This window comes from Callionymus lyra, chromosome 3 (genome assembly GCF_982586985.1).
Source record: "Callionymus lyra chromosome 3, fCalLyr1.hap1.1, whole genome shotgun sequence".
Classification (NCBI taxonomy): domain Eukaryota; kingdom Metazoa; phylum Chordata; class Actinopteri; order Syngnathiformes; family Callionymidae; genus Callionymus; species Callionymus lyra.
In genome coordinates, this window is record NC_141820.1 from 40,364,876 (window position 1) to 40,392,018 (window position 27,143).

A 27,143-nucleotide genomic window follows, 5' to 3' on the forward strand; every position below is an offset into this window, starting at 1 on the left:
TACCATCTGTGTGTGGTTGGAATAGAAGGTTTGTTCATTCAGGGGGAATTTCTCAGCGCCTAGTGAGTGGTAGAGCTTGATCATTTGGGAAAACTGCCAAAGAAAAGAAAGACAGCAAAGGTCAGGAGTGTTTTTATTTGTGGTTTATACTTCTGCTTCCAAATATCATTTCTGACTCACACTTTAAGCTTTAGTACCCAAGAACATAATTTGTTCTGAAAAAAAGTGCCTGTAAACTGAGGCAGGTTTTACCCTTAGAAATAATGCCTGGATTGATAGTAATAAATACATAATAAATAATGGATTAATGGAGCAAATAAAATGTATACAACTTAATCCTTGTGCCTCTGTAGTTGAAATCAATTTAAGGAAATAAATGGTGTTACCACTCACTTAATAGCCTGAATAAATCAGACGGTGGCAGCTGCCGAAGGAGCAACGTCTCTGAGCAGCACTGAAGTGGAGCAAAGTGGCCCTTCAACTTACCACCCAAGGCTTGCTGCAGAAGTTGTAGATAGAATAGAGGGAGTTGATGCTTGATACGCCACCGAAGTGCAGGCCAATCACGAAATTCCGGAAGTCCTCTCCAGGGACCATGCTGAACGCGTGTTGGCGAATGAGGACGAAGTCTGGCTTGAAAGATCTGAACACATTAAAAACATTTGGAATTAGGCAATTTTATGGCCAAGTTTTATCTCACTTTGTCATGATGGTAACCACTTGTTAACTCTTAAACTGTTTCTTACTCTCTCCATTGCACCATTGGTCTAGGAACATTCTGCTTTAACATGTTCTCCAATATCAACTTAACCACTCTGTCAAGGTGCCATGCTACCTGTGATACTCTCCACTATTTCGTTAAGAATATCAATGAGCCTCTGGACTACTGGTTTATATTTGTACATCTTGATCCATCCTTTACTGTTGTCTGTCTAACTGAAATTCAACCCCTATTTGGATATTAATTGTAGTGCACCAACTCATTCTTGCACTCCGTCAACATTATTATATTAAACAGTTATCAGAATTAGACAGACGCCTCTCTGGTACATGGGCTTTTTTAGTCTCCTTGCTGTTCCCTGTGTAGCTAAAACTGTTCACACCCATGTATTTGAAATCTACTGAAACAAAAATTTTACTTAAATAGGAAGACACTAATGTTCAGCTATTGGAAATTTACTGCTGGAACCAAGTTTATTTCATGGATTTAAGATGATAAATGCTTCTTTGGTACAAGCTACCAGATAAAGAGATGTTCTGAGGAGTCACTTATTATGATTAAGTATTTATTTGCCAAAAACCTTTCTGTTATCCATCTCATTTCACATGACTCCTTCATCGAGTTCACACAGGCTGTGGCGCCGACTTTAACAGCTTTATACTGAAGTTATTCCCTTTAGTATAAAGCATTCAAACTTTAGACTTGGAACTGCCTATTTTATTTCCACCCATAATTGAATCTCTCCAGAGACTAAGGAGAACAGGCTTCTTCAACAAACTCTGGAGCAATATGAAGACCCATCTGCAGACCTGTACCTGAAATCACAATTCAACAGGTTTCTCAGCTCTTGTGTCATATATGGAGTGGAAGTAAAAAGCTCTGCAACAAAGGTCGACTAATTTGCTATGTCCAACCTAAGATGGCCGAATATGGTCCCAGAAACCATTATGTGGGGTTGGCCCTAATCTCAAAGTTGTTAACATCATGGGCTTCTTTGTGGCTTCTTGAGGACCTCACACACATCTGGGCGGCTTGCAAATACATCCAGGCCCCAAGATGGCACGGCCGTGAGATGCAATCTGGTTTTCTGAGACAGAAAGACTTCAGATGTTCCTCTCCAGTTCTGCACACAGCCGGTGCTCACCAAAGAGATTTTTAAAGTTATAAAACTGTTTATTGAAGCTCCAGAACCAAAACCAGACCTTTTTATACACGTCCCAGTTTGTGTGGTGCTGGCAGGCTTAGAATGAGCAATAACAAACTGTAAAGCACAGTTGAATCTTACATGAGCCAAGTTCCAGATTACCACTAAATCTGGCATTTGGAAAAAAGAAAAACTTTGATACTGAAACGGCAGAGAACTAATGTAAATTTTACCAGAGAAAGTACCAAGTGTGGTCTCTATTAAAGTCATTATTCAGCATAAAATGAAGGCTTGGTTTTTCAAACAGTGCAGGAATTCGGCTAAAAAGACAAACCTATAGCAACTTCTTGCTCTAAAGAACCAGCAATACCTAACATGAAAAAGGACCTTTAACATCAAAAATGCTTGATGGATAGCATCCTATTACTGCTATTATACAGTGGTACCTGGTTTGCAATTTATATACAATTTTAGTTAGCCTCTGTAGAGATAAACAGAGCAGTGTTTAAAATGTCATTTTTTATATTTTGCATAATTTAACTATTTCTATACTGAAAGTTTGAATTTGTTTTTGTAATTATAGGTATTTACTTTACTCTAAGTAAATTACAACATCCATCATGTTTAATACTTTACAGTCTTTTTCTTCTGACGTAAAAAAAAAGACACAAACAAACAAATTACTGCACATATTCACATTACAAATATTTATTTATGAGTTATCATGATGCTATTAAAACTACTGTTTTACTTTAAAAGTCACAGTATTCTTAATAGTTAATTATTTTTTTCATTAAGTATTTATTTTATTGGGTATTTTTTTATTGTTTAAGCACTTTACGACCCTGGTCTTGAAAAGCGCTCTATAAATACTAACATACTTACTTACTTACCTAATGATGGGTAAATAGAGAGAAGCTTGTTTTAACCAAAGTTAATCTTTAATAACTTACAGTTACATTTAAATGTACAGCAAACAACGTTTGAGTTAATACTTTATAATGATTAATAAGTGGCTACTTTGCTGTCAAGACACATACTGTATCAATGAGTTACTTATTAATAGGTAAAATGTGTCCACCTTTCTAGAGTGTTACCAATTGAATTCAGTTATTCAAAGAAAATACTAGAAAAATAGATATATCACAATTAAAATGTTAACTTTAACCATTCAATAAAAACAGGAATGTTTAAAAGTGTTGTGCAGTGTGAGAGACGGTTTTTAGAAGGTCAACTGTACAACAAACCGGCCATGATATTTTAAGACCGTCACGGTCCACCATACCTCAACTCTAAATCGTTTTCAGGCGACTGCAACATTCTTCTTAACTGCACGTTAGTCGTCCTCCCTCTCTCTTTCTCTCTCTCTCTCAATGTTTACCTCTTGCATTGACAAGCAGCTGGTGCACTTCAACACACCCAGTGTCTATGAAGGAAACATATGCCTCACTCGCCGTCACCTTTAAACCTGAAAGCACCATTTAAAAATCAAACAATTAAAAATTCACATAATATTGTAACATTTCTGATCTCGACTCGACTAGACTCATAAAATCCCACACATAAATTTTCTCTATTTTTCATTTTTTCTACAAAAAAATTCAGACCAGGCAGGAACATCACAAAGAATGAAAATCACACTTGCCGGCTGAACAAAATGTTTATTAGAAAACCTTCTTTAAAAGTTAGTATGATTGGAATTGTGATTTTGATTTGCATTCTTCGAGGCTCAATCTACTTTAATGATCACTGTGTTTGTCCACCTTCACCAAACACTCTTTATTGTAAGTCTCTGTATAATTGTTGACTTGGATTACATGGATATTTTTATAAGTCACTATATTAACATGAACATTATTCTTCATGTGAGAAAACCATCTAGCAGGCCACATAAAATGTCTCTCTGGAGTTGGCCCCCAGATCTTGATATCACATATACGGTCAGATATAAGCATGTCAAAATCATAGATTTCATTAACATAAACACAATATATATTTTGTCTCAAACTGTCCACAGTCAACAGGTAATAGTAACTGTTTCTGATTTCAAAAATCAGGCACTTCCTTCCTTTAGATGCTGCTGAGAAGCTCATCCATGCTTTTGTGACTTCCAGGCTGGACTATTGTAACTCTCTTCTGTCAGGGTGTTCTAAAAAGTCTCTCAGAACTCTTCAGCTCATTCAGAACTCTGCAGCTCGTGTCCTGACTAAGACTAAGAGGCGCGAACACATTTCCCCTGTGCTGTCTTCCTTACATTGGCTTCCTGTAGAATTTAGAATACAATTTAAAATCGTTCTCCTAACCTATAAAGTCTTACATGGTCTAGCACCAACATACATTAAAGATTTAATCCACACTTACCAACCCTCTAGGACCTTACGATCCTTAAACTCTGATCAATTAGTTATACCACAAATCTCTAAATGTAGATTTGGAGCCAGGGCCTTCAGTTTTCAAGCCCCTCTGCTGTGGAACCAACTACCGGCTTCAGTCCGGAGGGCAGTCACCCTCTCTATGTTTAAAAACGATCTTAAAACCTTACTTTTTGATAAAGCCTATAACTAACTTAACTGTTTATCTTTAGCTGCTAAAACTAACTTAACTGTTTATCTTAGCTGCTATAGGCTGAGAATGCTGGATGAGTTTTAGACACCGAGCTCTGTATATCCTTCTTTTCTGCATTACATTCATCACCTGTGCAGTTTAAACCCACATTTTTTTTATTTCTCTCCCGGAGCTCCAGGGCTCCACCTCCAGAGCTGCTGCTGATCCAGGATCTTCACCACGTCATCAGATCCCGAGTTCTCTCCAGCACCTCCATGGACTCTCCTACACTCTCCTCTTTTTTCTCACTATAATTTCCCTCACTCTTCTCCTTATCCATCTGTCTACCCCCCCCCCATCCTTCCTCCCAGCCGGTCAAAGCGGCAGGCCGTCAACAATGAGTCTGGTTTTTCCGCCATAGCTCACTGTACAGCTCACTGTACAGTGTTTCGCTTCTTGCTGTTTGTTGAATTTTTGGGATCAATTTTTCCTTAATCAACTATAGTCGTATTTCAACTGTATAGTTTCTTGAGATAACTTTGTTGAATTGAATTGCTGTGAAGTGTATCATACATAGGAGGATTATTGATGAGTAGGAGAACATGGGTTCAAACACATGATTTGTTCTTCTTCAAGTAACTCACACTATCCTGCTCCCTGGACCTTTTTTTCTTTAAAGGAACAGTTGCAAGGCCCCTATCCAGAGAAACCTGCTTCTGCCGGCGGTTCAGGATGTCACAAAAAATGTGTAATAGCATTGTCATTACATTGGTTAATTGCTGTCACGGCTGATGCCTTATCGGGAGGATTTTTCCCCTCATGCTGATACTCAATTCAATTCAATTTTATTTAGAGTGTCTTATCAAAACAAAGTTATCTCAAGACACTTTACAGCTGAAGCAAGACTATAGTGGAGAAAGGAAAAACAGATCCCAGCGATTCAACACCTCTATGATCTCCTGAGAGGTGATGGTTTCCTCCTCCTCTCCAGACGAAGTCTCCTGCTGCTCTTTATAGAGTAACATGAGTTCATCAGTGGTCATTTCCCGGTTAGGCTCCTCCACCAGACGGAATGTCCCCACTATCCAACTGTAGGCCCATGGTTTCGGCCATGGACAAACTCTTCTCAACAGGGTCATCTGCAGGAGAAAATCCTTTGGAATCCTGTTCGGGAACACAGTCGGGCCAAAGTTTTTACCAAGAGGAATTAAAAGTCCTTGAGGTAACTGCGGCCCAAGCTTCATCAATACACTGGAGGCAGCTCAAGATGTGAAAGTAATCTTTCCAAAACTCTCTGAGCGGGATATTTGTCCCTTGCATTACCTCAAAGCACGTCTCAAACAGTACTTTTGTATACAGTTTCTTGAAGTTGGCAGCACAACAAAAGTGTGAGACTGTCATTCATAAGCTTGCGTCCGAGCACTGTCTTCTCCTCGACTGTTAAGAAGGTCTTTCTCGGGTTTCAGAAAAGTCCCATCTCATCACAGTTTAAAACTTGCTGTGGGAGGTAACCTTCAGTAATCCACCAACCTCTGGAACTCAGCTACAAAATTGACAGAACTCTCTCCTTGATGCACAGGACTATGGATGCCACTTCTCTTTAAAGTTCTCAAACCATCCACAACAGGCCTTGAAGTCCTTATCTGACGAGGAACTTGGCGTTTTACTTACAATGTCGTCGAACAATGCCTTTGCCTATTGCAGATTGTGGACCCCGTCACGGTCTCACCTTTGAGTTGTTTTTCATTTATCCAAACAAGAAGAAGCTTTTTTTTAACATCCTCCAGAGCTTGGGGTCATCATTGCTATGACTCCCTTTGCAGAGCTGAGTGCCTTGATTTCTTCCTTCTTTTTTAGGATGGTAAATATGGTGGACGAGGATTTGTTGTAGATCTTTGACAATTCAGACACGCGGGCAACTCGCTCGTGCCACATGATGATCTCCTTAGTCTCGATTGTAAAAATCTCCTTTTTGAAATCTATTTTCTTCATTCGCTTCATGGTGTCAGCGATAGCACTGTAGATGCTGCTCAAATCGCTTGGAGGGATCTGCAGCTCGTATTCGTAATCCGAATCCTCGCATACCAAAGCAGTCGTACAATACCATTTGAAATTATGATTGGTCAAGAGTCTGTGTTCATTTTAGACTATTGTCCAATTACAACTCCAAACCGCCCCTTAATCACCGAACAGCAAAAAGTGGCATATATCAGCTTGAATACAATGCTTGATACTTTACCCACGTAGCGTTTTTGTGTCAGCAACGTTTGACTTACGCATGGCTCACCCTAGCCTCTTTAGACTTTAGACTTTACACTGAGTCAACCAATCAGACGTCTAGGCGAGGCTCCACTTCACCCTTGGAAAAAACATTTAAATGGACGCCTATTATTTCAAGAGAAAACAGTGTCACTCAAGGTTATCGCTAAACAGTGCAGTAAATTCCCCAAATGCCGTTACGAAGGAGGAAATAAACTTCCGTCTTTCAAAATGAAGAGCATCACAACTGTCTGCCTTCATTATGATTCTCTGAAAAGTTTTAAATGCACTTTTGTTAATCTTTTTTTAAATCATTCATTAGTTAATTCATATTTTTCATATTGTAATGTTTTTCGGTGGTGCACAAAGGATGAAAGGCTTCTTTTCTCTATTTAAGAACAAAAAAAAGTTACTGTAGGCCATAACTAAGCCAAAAAAAAATCCTAAACAATGCTTCTCACTCCCTCGATCCTCGGCACACCTCCACTCACACAAAGACGTCCCCTCCCCCACCTGCCTCAGGCTTTGCCCCTTAAAATAATAGGAACACAAACACAAACCCAGAACGTCAAAATGTCACTGTTTAAAACAAATAAAGACTGTCTGCCAATAAATAGGTTTTAAATAATCATAATATTTAAATAATAGAATATCAAACAATATAATTTCCAAACATTCAAATGTAGAATTTTGGAGAAAGCGATCAAACATTATATTTTTGCTGTTGCTCATACATGTCATTGTCTTCTGGAAAATGTAGAATTTTTAAGCGAAAATATCATATCCATTAAATGTAGACTTCTGGAGAAATTAATAGTTAAATAATCATCCCCAACCCACGCTCATATCTCACTCTTGACATTGGCTGAAACTCAACAGGTCTTCACGAGATGACATACCGTCTTGTGAAGACATACCTTTTAATTTAAATCCCCTTAGTTGAAATGTTCTTACGTAGACCCTGAGGTGAAAGATCTAGGAGAATAAAGAAAAATGACAACGAGCTGGTTCTAAAGATGTTGAGTAGTTTCCCATTAGCAGTTAGCCGTTATACTACATTTGCGTGGTGGCGAGCTTATACGTTTCAAGCTTAAATTCTATATAATTATAGGAATTATATATAAAATTATATATATATATTATTTATCAGTGTATACAGTTATGTCATCAAGTAAACCTTTCATTTTTCTATCAAGTCTTAAAACTAGGCGGAAAAGCTCACTGCATAAAGACATAAAATAAATTCAAGAATATTGTCACATGAGCCATTATACATTAAAAAAAAAAGCTAAGCCGACATCCCACAAGTCTCCAGAAGGTTTATCTAATCTCTCAGCGTTCTGAAGTCTTGTTTATTGTCGTAGTCAGAGGACTTATTCAGTCTGGAAGAATCCCAGAATGTGACCGTAACCGAAAGAAAAGGAAAATAAACAGAGAAAAATCTTCTGGGCTTGTTTTACCTTAAATAGGTTGGAAGCCTGTTTGCCCTTTCATGTTAATAACTAGTTCAGAGTTTTGCTCTCTGGTCACACCCTCGCTTTCATCGCAAGTCCTCGACCCATCCACCAACCTCACACATTTGGGCTGGGGAGAACTTTGGACTGGTAGTTGAGTGAAGTGGACTTCCACATCCTCACCAAACAGCTGATCCTAAAACCTGCTCTAAAACGTATAGAAATATTTGTTGAAAACAATATAGATCTAAGCTGTAGCTATTATGTCTGGAGTCTGTGTTCTGCAGGGATCAAGACCTTGTACCCAAAGTTTCAAACCCTCCATTTAATGTGTCACCATTATGCCAGTTGCCCACGATCTTCACCCATTAATCGTTATGAAATGCAACATCAGAAAGAAACAGGCGGAAAAAGTTTCCGCGTTGCTTATCATACTTGTGATGTCCATTCTATTCATAAGCTGGTTCATCTGTTTGTCCATGAGAAAGTCTAAAACACACATGTTCAAATGAACATCAATAAACTTAAAGTTCACCCAAAGTTAATGAAGATGTGTCAGTAACTCACATAAAAAACTCTGTGTGTGCATGAGTGTTTTCTTTTTGTGTTCGCTGAGTGAGTTTGTGTTAGTGTTTTTTTGTTTGTGTGATGCAAATAACAAAACAGGTGTCTCCTTCAGTGATAACAAAACACAGACAATATGGTAGACCTTTTTTTTAAATCTTCAAATTTTGATGAAATAGTAACAACCCTGTGAAATCTTATATTCTATTACCTGACTGCAGCTATAATGCTGAGAGTAAAAAAAAACAAAAAAACAACTGATCATCTGAATACATCTCTCGACAGGAAGCAGAACTCTTACCTGACCACTTTTGTTCCAGATTTAGTGACCTGCATGTCCACAGTGCACCCTGAGTTGACATACGAGGCCAAGTTGATTTCAGAGAACTCGGCCTGCAGAACACAGAAGAAAACAAATTCAGTTCATATAAACATGATCCAAAACTTCCTGTACATGACCTCTACTCTGAACACTCCATATCGCCTCAATCATCATGATCCAATGAAGCAGGGAGAGAAATACATTGGATCAATATTTGATCCCTAAAAATTCTGAACTGTCATCTTCAACACTGGGGTCGGATAACAGCTAGAAAAGGTTCACACCATGACAGTGTTAGTTGTGAACTGAACCAGGGCAGAGCGAGGACATGCTGGTTAATAATAAATCTGCCGATCAACACTGTAAACCCCAGTTTCTCTCAGAAGACACTAGATATTTGGATGGTTTATTTACTGCAGACATTGAATATGGTGGACTGAGAGTCAGCAAAGGCCAAAAACCCACTGCTGGAGCACTGTGTTGACATCTGTCAAAGTGTCCATCAGGGATTTCTGTGCCTGTAGCAAACCTCAGAATAGGGATGTACAGGTGAGGAGAGCTGTGGGAAGTGAGCGGACGTCTGGCAGGAGGCAGTGTAGGAATAATTAAAACCCTGCATAGTCGTCCCCATGGAACATTTCACACTTCCTCCCAGCGGAGGAAGTCAGCAGATATACAGATATACAGTACAAGCAAACCGCTGATGGACGTCATACCATGAAGGCTCACCTACCTTTATCCCGCCATCAGTTGATCACATAAAAAAGGAGGAGAGAAATCCTTCCAGGCTGTTGCTCCTAAGCTTTGGAACAATCTTCCTCTCCCTCTGTGTTTGATGGAGTCTACTGCTATGTCTATGCTATTCTTTCATCTGCTCAATGCAAGGATTTGGGTTACATCTTGACTTAAAAATGATGTCTTTAATTATGTAGTGGTCCTTTTTTTTACAGTTTGCGAGTCTATAAAGTGGTCTAAAAACTAGAGAGAAGATTCGGCTCCTTTATGGTCATACACCTCCAACAATTGTTTCTCCATATGGATCAGGCTCAAAGCTAATCCTGTGATTGTCCCTTCTTTCAACTCATGAGAAAAAACGTTTCACCCATTCGTTCTCCCACAGCAACCATCATCACACGCGTTAATCCCACCGTGAAAGGCTTTAATCTACGTACCAAGGAAACATAAAATCTATTAATAGAAATAATTTCATTCGACAAGTGCAACCTCACAAGAGTTACTGCTTTCTTTACCCACACAACAATCAAATATGTTAATCATGTTTATTGGTTGCCAGCAGTGGCAGAACATCTGTTAGCAGTTGTATTTTTTTGGCAAGTGGTTGATTGAATGCGTTCAAACACACACATCATCAACTGTTTTTCTGCCCCATTCCTCTTGTTTGCTCAGGCTCTTAACACTGCTGAACAGTTGACAAAGGGGAAATGTTCAGGAAGCTTCACTTATGTGTAATCCAACGTGACCTGGACTCCTGTCTTCCTAATTGTGTTTGTTTGGCAGACCGTCTCAAATGACTTTTCGAGAGGAAGTCACACACACATTTACATGGGGTGGAGCTATGTTGCGGACTCATTGAAATCTCCGTAGTGGCAGCAGTTATTTAATGAAAACAATAAAACATTCAACAAAGCCGATTTTGAAGGAAACCAAAATAGCTTTACTTAATATCTAATTCTCAATTAATCAACAAAAAGCACTCCATAACGGAGGAATAAATGAACAGTTCGTCAGAAAACGCACAACTTTCAAAACAACATACACTAACAGAATATACAAAGAGATTATTTTTAGAGCATCAAAAATAAAACAGACATGCTCATATTTGCCAATAATATATATACCCTATGACATCACTGGTACGTTTCAAAGTGACACTAGTTGTTTGAGAGATGAATGTAGCTCAGACATAACAACAGTTGTTTCCAGAGTCATTTGTTTCATTTGTTTTTCCTCTGAGCAGCATATGACTGACTTTCATGGCCTTTTTAAGGGAAAAAAAACAACCATTATCTCCTTTCAGCAATTACCAACACATTCACACACACAAGTTTTGATCTTTCTCATAACTTTAGCATTCCATACCTAGGGGTGTGGCTGGTTACCCACGTAGGAAATTAAACACAATTTTAAAAACAATAATGATTACTAAGCTTAAAGAAGATAGCTAGCTTGAAAAAGCCTTGTATAAAATATAAACTTAAAGTTCGACTTAAGGGCTGTTGTAGAACCACCCTTATTATTAGAATCTACTTTAAAAACAAACCTCCCTGGTTGACTGATAAAAAGGTATTTACCCTTCTTCTAAACTAATTTCGCCAACTCAACAGCCTTGTTGTGTTAGAGTGGCTAGGATAACAGGACTGCTTCGGGCTACTCACTGGGCAGTAATAGATGAATTGACTGGGCTGGGACACAGGCCCAGAAGCTTGAACAGGAGGGTTCGTTTTTTTTCCCGGCACTATGGTTACCATCGTCGTAGCACATTCAGAAACTCATCTTAGAGAAGCTTTTGCCCTGGGAAAGGAAAACAGGAAGTGATACATGGGACAAGTGCCTTCCAGGGCTGATTCTTCTCATCTGCTGACCTGCATTCAGACAGAATTAATGCTCTTCAGCTGACCTGGGAGGAGGTGCCCAATGGTTGGAGACAGACGGGTTGGGATTTTGTTGGAAAGGATCTTACAATGACCTTCAGAGTACATTTTAAAAGTTCTGTGTGGCTTTTTGTTAAAGGATTCAGATTATTAAACCACTTTGCAACGGCTCTTGTTTATCTAGGCAGTCTCTCTTAGAGGGTTCACACAAGCCAACACAAAGCACAACATCTTAACTGTCTTCGTTCAAAGGGTGTTTTTAATTATTGTATGCTTGATAGCCTCAACCGAAAACCTATAATGACATTTGTGACCTAATGTTTCCTCATTTTGAAGATGGCCAAGTGTTGTACAAGGATGGGTCGCGGGGGTAGCAGCAAGAGCAAAGAGGTCCAGACCTTCCACTCCCCAGAAACCTCCTCTGCAAGATTACAAAAGCATTCCCAGGCAAAGTGGGAGACAAACACGTATATACTTGCATATACGTAGAAACTTGACCATATACAAGACTTCACTACAATGAATGCACGTTCATGCTGTAGAGACAAAATGTGTTGTAATTGTTCATCAATGTCACTTGTGGTCAAGTGTCTTAACCACTGCTCTTTCATCCCTGTGGCCCAAGTACTTTTTGACGTGAGCCAACAGATTTCTTGATTCATGGAAGTTGTTCTACTGATGAGTTCATTGAGGAATACTGGCACAAATATTTCCAATTAAGATTGTAAATCAGTTGAAAGTTTTGTTGCCATCGCTCACCTTTGAACAAACTTTCTCTGCTCTTGTGTAGCGCCTGCCATGTGAGTCAGGAAACACCCTTTGACGTTTAGAATTTCTTGCAGTTTTTTTAGGACAAACGTGACCACGGCTGAAGGTGCTTAAGGTGCCTTATGTCACAGTTCAACTGGTAAACAAGCTTTTGTCCATATGCCACAAACAGATTACAATCAGAGAACAATCACTGAAAACCAAAATGTACACAACTGGCTCTTGAAAGCAACCAGGCAGGAATTAAACAGAGAAAACACAGCCTACTATCATAGTAGATTTAGCTGTGAGCCATAATGACATGATTTTTAATGACTGTCTTGGGTTGTGAGAGAAGTACATTTAAAAGAAAAACTTTATCTTACTATGTGTTGGTCTAGAGTGCTAACTAATAATATTCCAGATGTGTCACATGTCAAAATAGATCATTTCACGCTCTGACTAGTGAATCCTATAGAAACACACTCAGACTCATAATTGCAGACAGTGAACAAGACAGTTGAAACTTAATCTGAAAAAAGTATTCTTAAAAATAAGCAGCTAAGTAATAAAGGTTTGGGGAAACAAACATAATAATAAATTAATAAAGAATAAAAAAAAAACATATGCAGAAGAAGGAAAAGAGAGAGACAACCTTATCTGATGCAAAAAAGAAGCTTGAGCAACCAAGTGCTTGAGACTAAGATGTCTGGTGAAGTATCTGGAACTTAATTTGTTAAGATTTGTGCATGTCATCTTGGGAATCCACTCTCAGACAAAGCCTGATCTGTAAAAGGTAAATCCCAAAGATGGAGTTCTCTCCTTGAGAGTAGACAGAAATGACATGTGCTACATTGAGTTGGTCATTTAAATGCACTTATTGAATATCCAGTCGTGAATGTCAATGTAAATGAAATTTCTTTGGAATTCAAGGTCGAGAATGAGAGAGAGATTCTGAAGTTGTCTGCTTGACATAAAAATACATTAAGGTCATGTTTGTGCTGAGCAGCACTGTTTCCTTAGAAGCCACCTCTGGTTTAAAACTGGTTTAAAATGTGTTTTTTGTGGCGAAAGCCTGTTGCGATGGGGGGAACAGAATTTTGGGAGGAAACTGACCCGCTGTTTATATTCAAGGTGGTAGAGCTGGAGTCCATCATTACAACAAGTTAAACTTTTGTGATGATTTCCAATTTTTGTGATCTTACGACTCATCAAAAGTTTAAAAAATTTAAATTTTCTTTAGAGGAACACATGGTTATCAATCTTTACTTTCTGTTTCTTGATTACTGATCTTAGAGGTTTTCAGTCCAAACACAGGTCCTTAGACATAGTAGCGATACAATTTGGTTAGGCCTCTTGTTCAAGCCAAGAGTGAAGCTGTGTGATGAAGATCAGCTTCCAATTAAAAGAACCAGATTGCATTTACAAACTCAGCTCAGGTGTCTGGAAGAGGTTGTCATTGTTCTTTATGCCAATATAATAGGCTGAAGCAGGAAAGGTGATAATTGTCTTTTCACTCATCTATGTCTTCACCAGAGCATCTCAATCAGTATTTCTATTTTTGAGCCATCTTTTGCACCAAGGAGACTTGATGGGTATCAAGTTAGTCTCAATACAAATCTTGTCACTGCACAAATTTCTTTACTCAACCACATCCCTTCTCAAAGCACAGACCCCTCAGTTGTGTAAAAGTCTAGCTGGTCATTGAGTCTTTGAGTGCTGGCACTTTGGTGTGGATCTGTCGTCTGATCAGCTGTTTGCATAGAGCTCATCAAAGCTAAGCAGGAGTCCGGCTGTTTTAAAGGGAAGCTAATGTCCAGACTTACTCACATATTTCAAATGTTGAAGTCTTCCTCTCCAAGATGCAGTAAGTCCCTCATAATGACCATGTTTTGAAGTTATTACTTTATAAAGTTCTCCCCAATCTAAAAATCTCAGCAAACGAGAGGCTACGAGAGTGACAAAAAGCACCTTGATGACCCTTATCCAATTCAAGGGTTTTCATACTTCATCTTTTATACTTTGTTTCAGCAATGCCATTCCCACGCTTCTGACTTATCTGACCGGGATGCCTAGAACACTCTAGCCTAGGTTTGGGCTGTAACTTATAGAATGTCCTCTCCTAAATAACCGTTTTGATATAACCCTGTATCTATTTCAAAATCAACCATGCAGCCATTCATGTGCAGCCCAACATCCAAATCAGTATCTGACACTGACTCTTAAAACAGAATATATAATCAGGGGGTATTCCATCTGCCACGTCTCCTTGGAAAAGTCCACCAATAAAAAAAAGACTCTTTGTCTGAGTCTAGCCAGCTTCATTTTGTACAATTAATGTAACTGTCCTACTATTTCGAATGTAAAACTCTTCATGAACCATGTGAATCAGAGTTATGGCCATTTTAACTACATGTGTCAATTGCTGAGTCATACATGTAATATAAAATGCTTCAAACCTGTTCAACACGAACTTCGTACTCTCCGTTGAGTTTCTTGCCTCTGAAGTATTTGGACCTGTTGGAAAACAGAAGAGGAAGAGTTCAAATAGAAAACAAACTCTTTTTCTTCTCTGTAATTTCATGTCAGGAATGTTTGAGCTTCTAACATGGGAACTATTTTTGTTTTTTGGTAGTCATCTGGCATTCCTGAGTTATGGTTCACCCTGTCACTCGTATCCCAGTCTGTCACTGAGCCTCGGGCAGGAGCAGCACTAAGATGTCATAGGTCCTTTCTTACTGGGACATGCCGCTGGCCATTGAGAGGCACGCTGACACTGGACCCTTCTGATCCATAAAACAGATCTAAGAGAAATCCTCTCTCTGGGAAGTCTGTTCATTAACCTTCATTAGTTCCACTGGGATTGTTGTTTTTAACATTTTCCAGCTGGCGAGACTTTAAAGTCTCTGAAATTTTGGAAGCTGTGAATCTTCAGAGTAACTGACCTAGATAGAAGACAGGGTGTGCTCCATGTCACACAACCAAATAATAAGTCAACTAACTTAATGTGTTTTTTTTATTTAATTTATATGCAGCCTTATCTTTATTTGAAATGTAGTTTCAAAATATTTTTTTTTTTTTTAGAGTTTAAAAAAAAGAATCTTTGCACTCATTTACCTTATCACATGGCTGTTAATGGAGTACACTCCAGTATGACCACAGAAGGAGAAGATTTTTCCTCAAAATATTTGTTTCACTAATACTAGATTTGTGTCCCATTGAAATGAAAGACTTGAAGTGTGATCAAGCTTGTACGACGCTCCGTGTAATCTTTCAGGGTATTCGTGGGACCATAGCAGGTAGTAAACAGATTCCCAGGCAGGATTGAGCAATCAGATGCTGCATCAATGCCAACACAGTGCTGACTGACAGGGACTTGGCCCGAGAGCAGAGAGGCAGAGGAGGTAAGGTGGGAGAGGGGCGGCTGGGGGGTCTTGGTGCCGCTGTCCATGCTCTGCCATTGTGCCTTCAGCAATTACTGGAGGCCAATTCAGGACAGGTTTCCCCAGAGACCCCAGCTTCTCAGCTAGAATCTCCAAGGAGGAATTCAACCTTGCAGCCGTCTCTGAACATGCACTTTGACAGGGTGGACACACTGTGAATCATTTATTTAGGACAGCCCTCCTTCCACAATATTATCATATCAACTCCTCAAAAGATCCACTCTGAAGAAGTCTGGAGCTGAACTGGTCAGTTTCTCTTTTAGAAAACGCGGAAGCAGCAAAAGTCAACACCGTGAGCCTGACAGGTTGCCAGAGCAGCAGCCAAATATTCCTTTTTACAAGCTGGACTTTTAACAGGATAACAGGACATCCTTAACTGTTGATCTGCCGTCTATGGTTATATTGGCACTGTGGGTGTGAAGGAATCAGTCCATTCATCTATTCATCTAGAAGCCAAAGATTTGTGTCTCTACTGTCTTCATGACTCTGATATTGAGGACCCAAATACTATCAGGACCATATAGATGTTTTTTCATGGATTTTGAGAACCAAATGTTACCAGCATGACAGATGATCAGATTGCTGGAGCAGTTGTTTACACACCAAGCTCTCTCTCTCTTTGACTCTCTTTCCTTCCATCTTTCTCTCGTTCTCTCTATCTCCCGCCGATCCCTTGCACTCCACCTCCCAAGCAACTCCCAAGTGTGCATGGTGCACTTAATCTCGCATACTAAGAATTGAGACTCACTTATGCACTAAAAATACTTAGTTTTTATGAAATATGCGATTAGAGACACAGTTAGAGTTTGGTTCTGCTTGTCCCTCTTTCTGGGGGAAAAAGTGATTGAAGCTCAGAACCATTAACCCTAACCAGTCTCCATTTAGATACTTTTATGGATCTTCATCATTTGTAGAGCATGTTAGCTAACATTATGCTAGCTTGGGCTGACATTTCTTGCTTGACCTTTACTGGTGGAAACTAGTATTTGTGCCATTGATATGTTGATAGATTTAAATGATTCTGTCTGCACCTGACTAGCAAAGTGACTGTTTCAAGTCCAAATTCCATTTCTGTAAGAGGTCGCATGAATCCCATCATTTCTTCTTTTGGAAGCCTTTTGTTTTATATTTTTTATATTTTTGTAGTGTCCCCAACTAAAAAATATTATTATTATTTACTTTAAGCAGGACCATTTGTTATTGCCTGGCCGACCAGCAAGCATTCCTAGTCATTCTGCTTTACTTATTATTTGACCCCCTGAGAACAAATATTTAAAATTTAAAATTTAAAACGCTTCATCAGAGTACTGCCCATAAATAATATCAGCCCTACCTACAAACAACGTATGCAACAGAAAATGCAACAGAGCAGTTCAGAGCTCCAGTAGTTAGGACGTCACCACCATCTGCTGGAGACATTAAGGGAGACAGTTTAATATTTAAGTTTCGGAAACACCGAGAGAGAGCCACCAGGTAAAGGAGAGGAGTGGGAGGATGGGAGGACCATGTGCGTGAAAGTGGAGGATGACTAGTTGTGGCAGCTGCTGATAAGAATAAACACATGTACAAGTGACTTAACAATGTAGGATTACAGCGACACTCTGTGGCTTTTAAGAACACTGCTCATTTACGCACGTTGAAAAACTGACACACAAGAAGCAAAAGAACTGAAACAATTACATAACAGATCGATATCAAATGTTGGGGAAAGGTTTTCAACTTCAACTCAAACAGAAGCAATAAATAACATCACGCATGCGTCACATTGTAATTTGTTTCGTTCTCATTACAGCTCATTTATAGCTCATACAACTACAGAGATATACTAGTTACCATGAAACCACTAGTAGCAATTGTTAAGTTTACAGATGTAAGCGGTAGAGGTGGAAGGTTAATATAGAGTAGAACAAAGAAATAACTATATGTAATTCCAAATATTAAATGGATTAGGGAATATTTAAAAAAATATTTGTTACTTTCATCGATCTCTCGAGAAGTATTTAATTTTTTTGTAATATAAAAAACGTATTCTTTGTATTTCTTAATTATTATTTTTTTTAAATAATTGATTTTTGTATTTATATTAATTACATGTATTAAAGTAAAATAGTGTATTCTATCTGTATCCTCAATTGGTGTCATTACTTCCTCTTAATTTTAAATCCATCAGAGACAGAAAAACACAGAGCTTCACTCACCAGTCTGTGTGAGCATCATCAATGACCAGCAGGATTTTAGGCTTTCGAACGACAGGTTTAGAGGGCTGACCATTCCCGGCTGAGGTTCCGTCAGCAGATGCTGCCGCAGCAGACTTGGCATGTGCAGCAGCCGCCACATTCTGAGCCATTTGCGCACTCTTCACCACACTGGAAAAGGAGCTCAGGAAGTTCCCGGTACTGGGAGCCGGGCCTGGAGCTGGGCCCAGGGTCTGTACAGGAACAGTGGGAGGCTGTCTTCGTTCTGTAGCAGGGGACGCAGGGGAGGATGTGGATGAGCCAGTAGGGGCTGGGGTCGGTCCTTGGAGGTCCATCATGTAGCCGTTTGGAAGGTTCGCTACAAAGCTGCTGTCTGACAGACGCCGACGAAGGTAGTTCATGACGGTGGGCTGGTAGGTGGGTCAGGCCAGACAAGGAGAGGTGTCCTGAGTTCCTGCACACACACATATACCATTGCAATGATTAGTTAAAATATTACAGCATGTAAGAACCTTTCTATTTAGCATTTACTTTCCCTCTTTTGCTTGCAGTTTCACGTTCCCTCCTCCTTAAATGCAAAATTGACCATCAAATCGAAAAGAACTGTCACATTGAGCTGGCTTGAGAAAGTTTGGAGAGCATTTAAGATGATTGGATGAGTGCTGCTTGTCAAAGAGAACAAAAGCATCAGGCTAAAAATACCACCTTAATACCACCTCATGCTAATTTCCATGAGATTACACTGGCAGGTGGGACAAAAAGACCGGTGGCAAATCATGGGGTGACACAGCGAAGATGATGCAAAGCTGGAGAGATGATCTCAGCTCATTTGCAGGAGATAACATCCCAGTGGGTAAAAAGGAAACTATTATATAACACATGTTCTAACAGATGGAATGCAGAGAAACAGCAGCAGAGAAAAAAAAAGGTTAATTTGATTTGAGATCAGGCCAATGAAGGATTTTCCTCCCCCCCTCCTCCAATTCTTCTAAGGAACACAGAGGGGTTCTCCGGTCAACCTGATCTCTCCACGTGTCCTGCCCCAGGTCAGTTGCCGTCACACTAGGCAGTCATCAAGGAGACATCCTGACAAGATGCCCTGGCTTTTCTTGGAGAAGCAGTGGTTCTATTTTGAGAATCTCCTGAATGACTGAGCTTGTCACTCTGAAAGAGTCCACTTGAATCTGCGACACATCTGCTGTCACATGACCAAATGTCAACTAGACACTAGAAACATGTGGAGGTTGTGTTCATGACTAAAGAACATTTTATTATTTTATTTATTGTAACGAGATTCGAACTCAAAAGCACTACCCTGGAAGGGTTGATATACTCACTCTGCAACAAGACTTGAGCAGCTGAACTTACTCAGAGCACATTTCAATTTATGGGCTTTAGCTGCGCTCACAGGTGACACAGCTGTAACATTGATGGATTCACAGATTCACATATCCCGATGAACTAAAAAATAGTGTGTCCTTTGATGTGAGTCGGGAAGTCAATTAATTGTTTGAGTCCAAAACTGTCGAGGCCGGATGAGAAGTCTCTTGTGAGAAGTAGGTTATTGTTGTCCATGTTTATATTGAAGTCTCCCAGCAGAATGATATTTGGAGAGAGGGATGATAGATGGGTGAGGAAGGTGGAGAAAGGCGTCGAGGTGGCTGAGCAAAGCCGGTTGCATGACAGCTGAGTATCGGCCCAGGCAGGGTGGATTAAAAGTGCTGGAACGATGACCGATCGGACCAAGATGGTGAACACCAGTAGCCTATTAGAAAGTCATATTTTGTCTTTTATAGAAACATTGCAGCCTGGTGACGAATGTCAAGATGAGCTCAGCGACAAAATCTTAACACAACAAGCCCACATGAGAAGCACAAGTCAGTATTTCTGTTGATACTTTTGTGTTAATGAACAAATATTCCTCCTAATGTTGTACTGCTATTAGTGACAATAGGTGTTTATACTGCTTTAGATGCTGGATTTGGTTAAAAAGCAAAATTTAAGGAGCAGACATTGAAATACATGAATATATTTTCATTAGTACAGACATGGTTATCTCTGTCACATCCATATCAATAAAGTAATCTGAGTTGCAGGTCTTAGAAGAAAAACTATGTATTCTATTAAATAGATTCTTTATCCATCTCACAGAGAGAAATTTTGACAGATGCTGCTAGTAACGTGGTAGAAATGTTAAGGAGAAATAAAAAATAAAAAGGAATGGCAAAGTTAAATATTACAAAAATCTAAGATAAACATACATTTTAAGACAAAAATATGTTTAAATCAGGTGTGTTGGTGAAAATATGCAGCAAAAAGGTGTGTGTTATGTGTGTTAGTGCGTCAGTTGCATTTGTATTCATGGTATTTTTTGTTATTCCATGTTTCTGATGGTAAACAGCGACACAGGCTTCAGTTAAGTGCAGAGCTGTGTCTCAAATCGCATACTTGCATACTTAAACTTAGTATTTTTAGTGCATATCAATTCTTAATTTGCGAAATTTAGTGCGCCATGCAAACTAGATTGGCGTACTAAAACGCCCACAAAACTGAGTATTGAATGATGGACACTTTTTTCCCTAAACGGCCGCCCTCGCAAATATTTTGTTTCTCATATTTCTTGATCCAAACATGCAAAACGTGCTGCCAGCATGTGTCTGTGTTGTTGATTTGAGACATACTATCTGTCGAGAACTACTAGTTAGTACGTACACTATCCTGATGCATACTAACCGCCAATGCACACTTAATTGGCGTACTAAAACGCCCACAAAACTGAGTATGGCTCGATGGACACTATCTACCCCAAATGGCTGCCATTTTAGTGACGTTGTAAACGGAACTTACGTCATATATATATGCATATATATATGCATATATATGCATATACTTACAGGTGCATTTTCAGTCAACAGTAGGAGGATGACATGTCTTCGGTGCTGATACCAGCGTAAATATCTCGCAAATATTTTGTTTCTCATATTTTTCTTTTTTTCTTCTTCCAAACTTGCAAAAAGTGCTGCCTACAGGTGTCGGCGATAGCGTTCCAACAGTTGGTTGAAACCTTCGTTAAATAGTAGTAGAAGAAGAAGCTGTCGTGTCATTTCCTGTTAGTGCGTAGCGGCAGTGTTTGATTTGAGACATACCATCGGTTGAGAATTTGCGTACTAGTTTGTACGTACACTATCCTAATGCATACTAACTTGTAGTATACTAAGAGAAGTATGCGATTTGAGACAGGAAAGGCTCGCTCAAGCAACCACGCACACTCTGCTGTGATTGGTCAGGTGTCAGAGTTAGGTAGTGACTAGACACACCTCTGACGACTGCTGCCTTCATGGAAAAATGAACATGGCACATTCTACATTAGAACCTGACGTCAGTATATCAAAATAATCAAATACCATGATTTGCGTCAAAATGTTTATAATTTTTTATGAGGTGCTTGTGTGGGAATAGCATCATGACAGCATCCAACGCCTAGTACATCTACTGCAGAGAAATAAATAAGGTGAGTGACCATAGCCAAATGTAATATCAGGGAAATTTTATTTTAACTTAATGTGACCAATTTATAAAGTGACCTGTTTTGAAGTGTTTAGTGGGAGTACTCTTACAATGTATGCGGTGGAATACACTCAGCATAAGGAGCTGCGCATTGGCGCACAGCCGAGTCACCGGAGCTGTGACCTCATTGGACTTCTCGCCGCAGATGCCCCATTATCATCCGCCAAGTTAACTCGGTTAACTTGTTACCTTTTCAGACTCTATGGGGTTGTACATGCATGTTGGAGAGACAATGACGTGTAAAAGTACGAAACAAAAGCAGTACAGAAGATGTCCTTTGACTGTAGACTTGCTCTGAACTACTGCAGCTGAACTAATTATAAAGTCAAAATCCAATTAATCCAGCCATAATTCTGTATATTAATCTATAGATTAATCAAGTGAAGAGATGAGAGCCATCATTTAATGTCAAGTCAACCCACTCTACCTTTGCAATTGACTGGTGGATCACGATCAGTGAATTGAGTTGTCTGCCCAAGTGCTGACATAGGCTTTGAGACATCATTTTCAACATTGAAGTGTATAAAAGACAATTTTCCTAAGTTAAGAGGACATCTTTGAGAGTAAGAGGTCACCAGAGTGACATTTGTCAGGAAGCCTGTCTATCAGGTAATTTTTTCTTGCAGTTCTATAACCAGATGAGTGTTCAACACCATTCTTCAGGCAAGAAGAACCTTTGTTTGTGAGATGAGCAGTGGAGATGTGACAAATAGTTGCCATTCATTCTCCTCTCGTTCTACTAGTATTTCGATGTCTTCCTAGGTCTGCTGTGAGATAAAAAATAAAAAAAGACACTCACATTACAAAAAGATATTGATGCAAAAAACACTGATGAAGTCTCATCTGACCATCTGCACCCATGAAAAGATTGCAACAATTGTTGTGTTACTCTGACACAACAGACCATCAACGAAAGATTCACAATATATCTTTATATCTCATTATGTTGAGAAAGAACATTTTGATATAAGTTTAGATCTTCAGATGAGCTAGAAGAAAAGGTCAACCTCCCGTAGTCCTTCATAAGGTCATGAAGGAATTGAGTGTGTTGCCGTCTTAAACATCTGCAGAAATGTTACTCATAACAAGTTACAAATTTGTCATTCAAATGAACAGTTTTCCAAAAACAACCCTCCACAAATATTAGTCATTGCAAGATTATTTAGTTTTGAACTGCTTGACTCATCACACTGACACACGGACTATACCTCAGCAAAGGTAATGAGGCGACAGATACAACCAAAGATGGGTCTTTGAAACAAGAGCACTCCTGAAAAATGCTCTGATGAAAGGCGACAGCTAAGAAGGCAACGTGACATGAGGCGGTTTAGAACCTGAAGCAGCTCATGAGTGTGCTGCTCAGCAAAGAAAGAAATCAATTGATTTGCTGCGATACAACCATCAATAACATCAGGCAAAATGTCAAAAAAGGAATCATATCTAACGCTGTATTGATCCAAGCCAGCACGAGAATCAACCACCAATCCACTCTGAACTAAGGTCCAATAGGGCCAGACTGGAGGAAGGGGTGATGCCTGCAGAGGGATCATTAGCGTCCTCGGAGCACCGGCGTGCAGCAAGGAGGAGAGACCGTGGATGGTTAGCAATGGAGAGGAACATTTGCGTCCGTCTTCCTGATTGCCTGATTTATATTTCAGTGAAGTATTTTAGCAGCAAGAAGTAACCTTTGTCACCATTAACACAGTACACACCCTGCGAGCACCGACAGAAATATTGAAATCTGACAACTATCTACAGATTTGACCTAAATATGATTCTGTTGTTAATTCTGTTTTCTCTCCCATCACCAGTGACACCAATATTGCATTTCCTTTAAACTCTGAGAACTCCAATCTAAATGAATCAGATGTCTATCTAGTCAGTGACACTAAAATATATCAAAAAGTTTAATCATAACACCTTTGACCAGTTTACTTACTTACTTTTAAATCGTTTACATCACAAATCAAATGATTCCATTAAAAAAAATGTAAATAAACACTTACAGATACTGGATATTGCATGTTTATCCAGGTTGTTTTTAGACTGTTAATGCACTCATTGTTAATATAGGTTTACGTTTTTGGTTCATATTTTGAGAAGCACTTTTAAATTTGATTAAAAAATGTGCTCAATTCTTTGTTGTAAGAATAATAAAATAAGGAAAAACAAAGTTTGAAGTGTCAAAGATGAAGATCCTGACGTTGCTATTTTGGTCATCGCCCATCAGGGAATCCTCTGTCTTTTCTCCTGACAACTATGTTGCTTATCTCCCCTCCCTTTTAAATCCTTGTTGTCTTCCTCTCCTCCTTCGTTCTGAACACCCTATCTTCACCATTCTTGGTCCCCATGTCAGTCCACACTGCATGTCTGTCTCTCCTTCCGTTCTTTGTCATGAGCTGTCTTTCTTAAGTTTTCCATTCGAGCTTCTTCCGATGAAACCCTGGCATCATCAATTCTGACTCTTCTATATCAACTTCCTGTATATAATTGACAAGTCAGCGAGAATGTTTTTAACTTAACATGTGTTCTTGTTTCCATAATTAACAATATTATAAATGTATAATATTATATTATCCAAAATATTGTTGTTGTTAGTTATGTAAATATTTGTTTTGACTGTACATCTAAATGATGCAGGATTTTTTATTTTTTATTTTTTTGCATGTTGGTTTGTAGATGTATGTATGAACGATATCTGTATTTATTTACTTTATCTATCTTCCAGAAATATTCAGAAACAGAAAACAGCACATGTGTAATATTATTAGTTTCGGGAAATAAAAAAATGCCATCACTTGTGTATTAGTTTCATTGTATCTTAAAATGTGGCTATTTAGAACAGAGGGAGAAGGGAAATCGTAATTTAACTTTTTCTTCTTTATTTTCTCTTGATAAGCACTGACTCACTAAAGTACACTTGCTATTCACCAGGTGGTCATAAACCAGCTCGATAATGAAGCTACAGTCTCAATTGTTGCTGGTGAGGCAGTGGTGTCAGTGGGTGTCAGTGGGTGCTGCTGATCCAGGTCACTATGATGAAGAGGAGCCCCCCCACCCCCACACCCACTCCTACTCCCCCTTATCCAAACAGCAAGGAGGAGGAGGGGGTCTGCAGGGGCACGGATGAGGGCTTCCCTTCGGAATCACGGCAGTCTGACGTTGCAAAACACACCTTGAACCCCTCACATCTCGGGATAAAAGCGGGGTCACATGCTGAAAAACGATCGATTTGATTGACAACCATATATGGAGTGCTGTCGCGACACGCGCACGTCACGCGTGGAGGAAGATGGAGGAGAAAACGTGGATTTACCTGAAGAGTTGTTGTCAGTGCTGGAGGTGATGATGATGACGCTTCTGCTGGTTCTTCTTCTTCTCTCCTCACATCAGGGTTGTCCCCCACCCGCCCCTCCTCACGCTTTCTCTCCTCCGCTTGCGCATCCGAGCGATGCATGCTGGGAAGCCGAGTCCCGGAAAACTACAGGCGCCGCTCAAGGCTCGGGTTGTATCAGATTTGAACACATTGTCATAATTAAAATGAACACATCAAATAAGTATTATAATTAATAGTGTTTTATCATTTGTGGCCGTGTCAAGTCACCGTTTTATGTTAACATTTACCCCTTTGAAGGGCAACAAAAGTGTCGATTTGAGTGTCTTTTAAATTGATCTTGGACCTCTAATGTACTCATCAGTATGTGTCTGTTTGTACAAAACTCTCTTTTCATTGATATATTTACATTACAAAATGTGATTAAGCCCCTGCCCACTGAAAACACTTTTTTTCTGGAGATGAAATCCTGTTTACCCCAACCACTCCCACTGCTGTGATTGGTCAAGCATCGAGGTTTGTCACTGTGTATCATCGATCATGCAAGCCTCCACCTCTTAGACTCGTGGTCTAAACAAAGCAGGTTTGATTACAATGGCTGGGGGTTGAGTGAAGCCTATCACGTCATAATTGGCTTCGATGTATGTAAGTCATGAAATTGCCCTTAATTAGGTAATTAGATATTGGTGTTTACTCAAATAAAACGACTGACACTGATTTTTGCTCCCTGTAAAGGGTGCAGTCCCTAAATCCCGGTTCCCTTATGGAATCAACGACCTGATGGAACTTATTCACATCCATAACTCATCCGATGTGTCATTTAAGTCTAAGGGACCATTATGGATTCATAATCAAAAATGAAGATTTAAAATGTAACTGGACCACCAGATTGTCCTGCTAGGATGATTCAAAGTCTATGAACATGAACCCAGTGTTGCTGACAAAAGGTTCATCATAAGAAATGTCTTTAACAAAAACATTGCATGTGGTGTCCCCCAGGGTTCAACTTTAGGTCAATTTTTTTTAATTCTGCATGTTATTCCCAAATAATAATACAAGCTTGTCTGGAGCTGGGATTGAACCTGCAAAAGGTTGCAGGTTCAATCCCACCTCCAGACAAGCTTGTGTCGTTGTGTCCCTGAGCAAGACACTTTACCCTGATTGCTCCTGATGGTAGACTTGGCGCAGGTGTGCAGCCTACTCCCATCAGTACGTGTGAATGGCTTCAAAAGCGCTACCGAATTTCCCCTCGCGGGACAAATAAGGGATTCTAAAAAATAAAATAAAAAACGCCTCTTGCCACAGCAGTGAGCCTATATCGTCACCTAAAGTAGGTCAACATCTGAATGGTCTTCCAAGATAGTCCTCATCATAGCACTGATAAAAATGTTTTCACAAACAGCCTGACAAGGAAAGACCTCTGAGGTCAACGAAAACAGGTCTTGATAAAAATAATTGAACACACCTTAAAGACACTGCTAAATAAAAACAATAGATTTGTGACACATGAATGCAAATGCCTGCACACAACAATAACATGTCTTTACAGAGTTTAACATCATCACACACACCCATAACCAGAAAACTCAACATAACAACAAAACCACACATATGAACACACACGCAAATACAACAAAAAGAGAAGATGGAATGAGTTGTTTTTGTCTGTTGACTAATCAGAAAAAAACCTAAACAAAATACACATTTAGAAAAGAGTCATAATTTTCATCTGACTCAGCAGAAACAGTAAAGACGGATTTCCTTGATGTAAGCTGGGACAACATGCGGTCGTCGCCACCACGGGCGGACAACAGGAAGTCGCTGCTCAGGCTGGTTAATGTCAGTGGATGTTTATCGTCACTCGGGGGGCTGATGCATCCTGGGCAACAAATTGGATTTTCCCTGAAGAGTGAGGCGTAACGAGTCATGGCTGCAAGAAAGATAAAGGCTATGGTGACGACATGACGTGTCCTGTGCGACAACTTTCTCTCGCTAATCTACTGTGAAGTATTGTGTCTGAGACTTTGGAAGCAATAAACCATTGAAACAATAATTATACACCCAAGTACGACATTTTCAACCAATCGATGGTCAGTGGCGTTATTATTGCAGCTGGTCACATAACTGTTGCTCTGACGTCTTTGACTGAGAAGGATGAATGTTTAGGAAAAAAAAATAGTTGAAAAAAACCTCTAAATTCATCCTATTGTTTTTCTTGTAACACATTAAGAGGCATA

At 39.4% G+C, this 27,143-nt stretch overlaps 1 protein-coding gene across 1 annotated transcript in view; it reads right to left on the reverse strand.

Moving 5' to 3' along the window:
* syn3 (synapsin III) overlaps positions 1–24,943 on the reverse strand; it is a 61,834-nt gene extending 36,891 nt beyond the window's left edge. The window contains exons 1-6 of the mRNA XM_087787988.1: positions 24,889–24,943; positions 18,009–18,459; positions 14,827–14,884; positions 8,988–9,079; positions 487–643; positions 4–93 (exon numbers count right to left, since the gene is read on the reverse strand). Coding sequence (XP_087644114.1) covers positions 4–93; positions 487–643; positions 8,988–9,079; positions 14,827–14,884; positions 18,009–18,406 — 795 coding nt within the window. The 5' untranslated portion in view covers positions 18,407–18,459; positions 24,889–24,943. The remainder of the gene's footprint in view (positions 1–3; positions 94–486; positions 644–8,987; positions 9,080–14,826; positions 14,885–18,008; positions 18,460–24,888) is intronic.
* Positions 24,944–27,143: the final 2,200 nt, after the last annotated feature.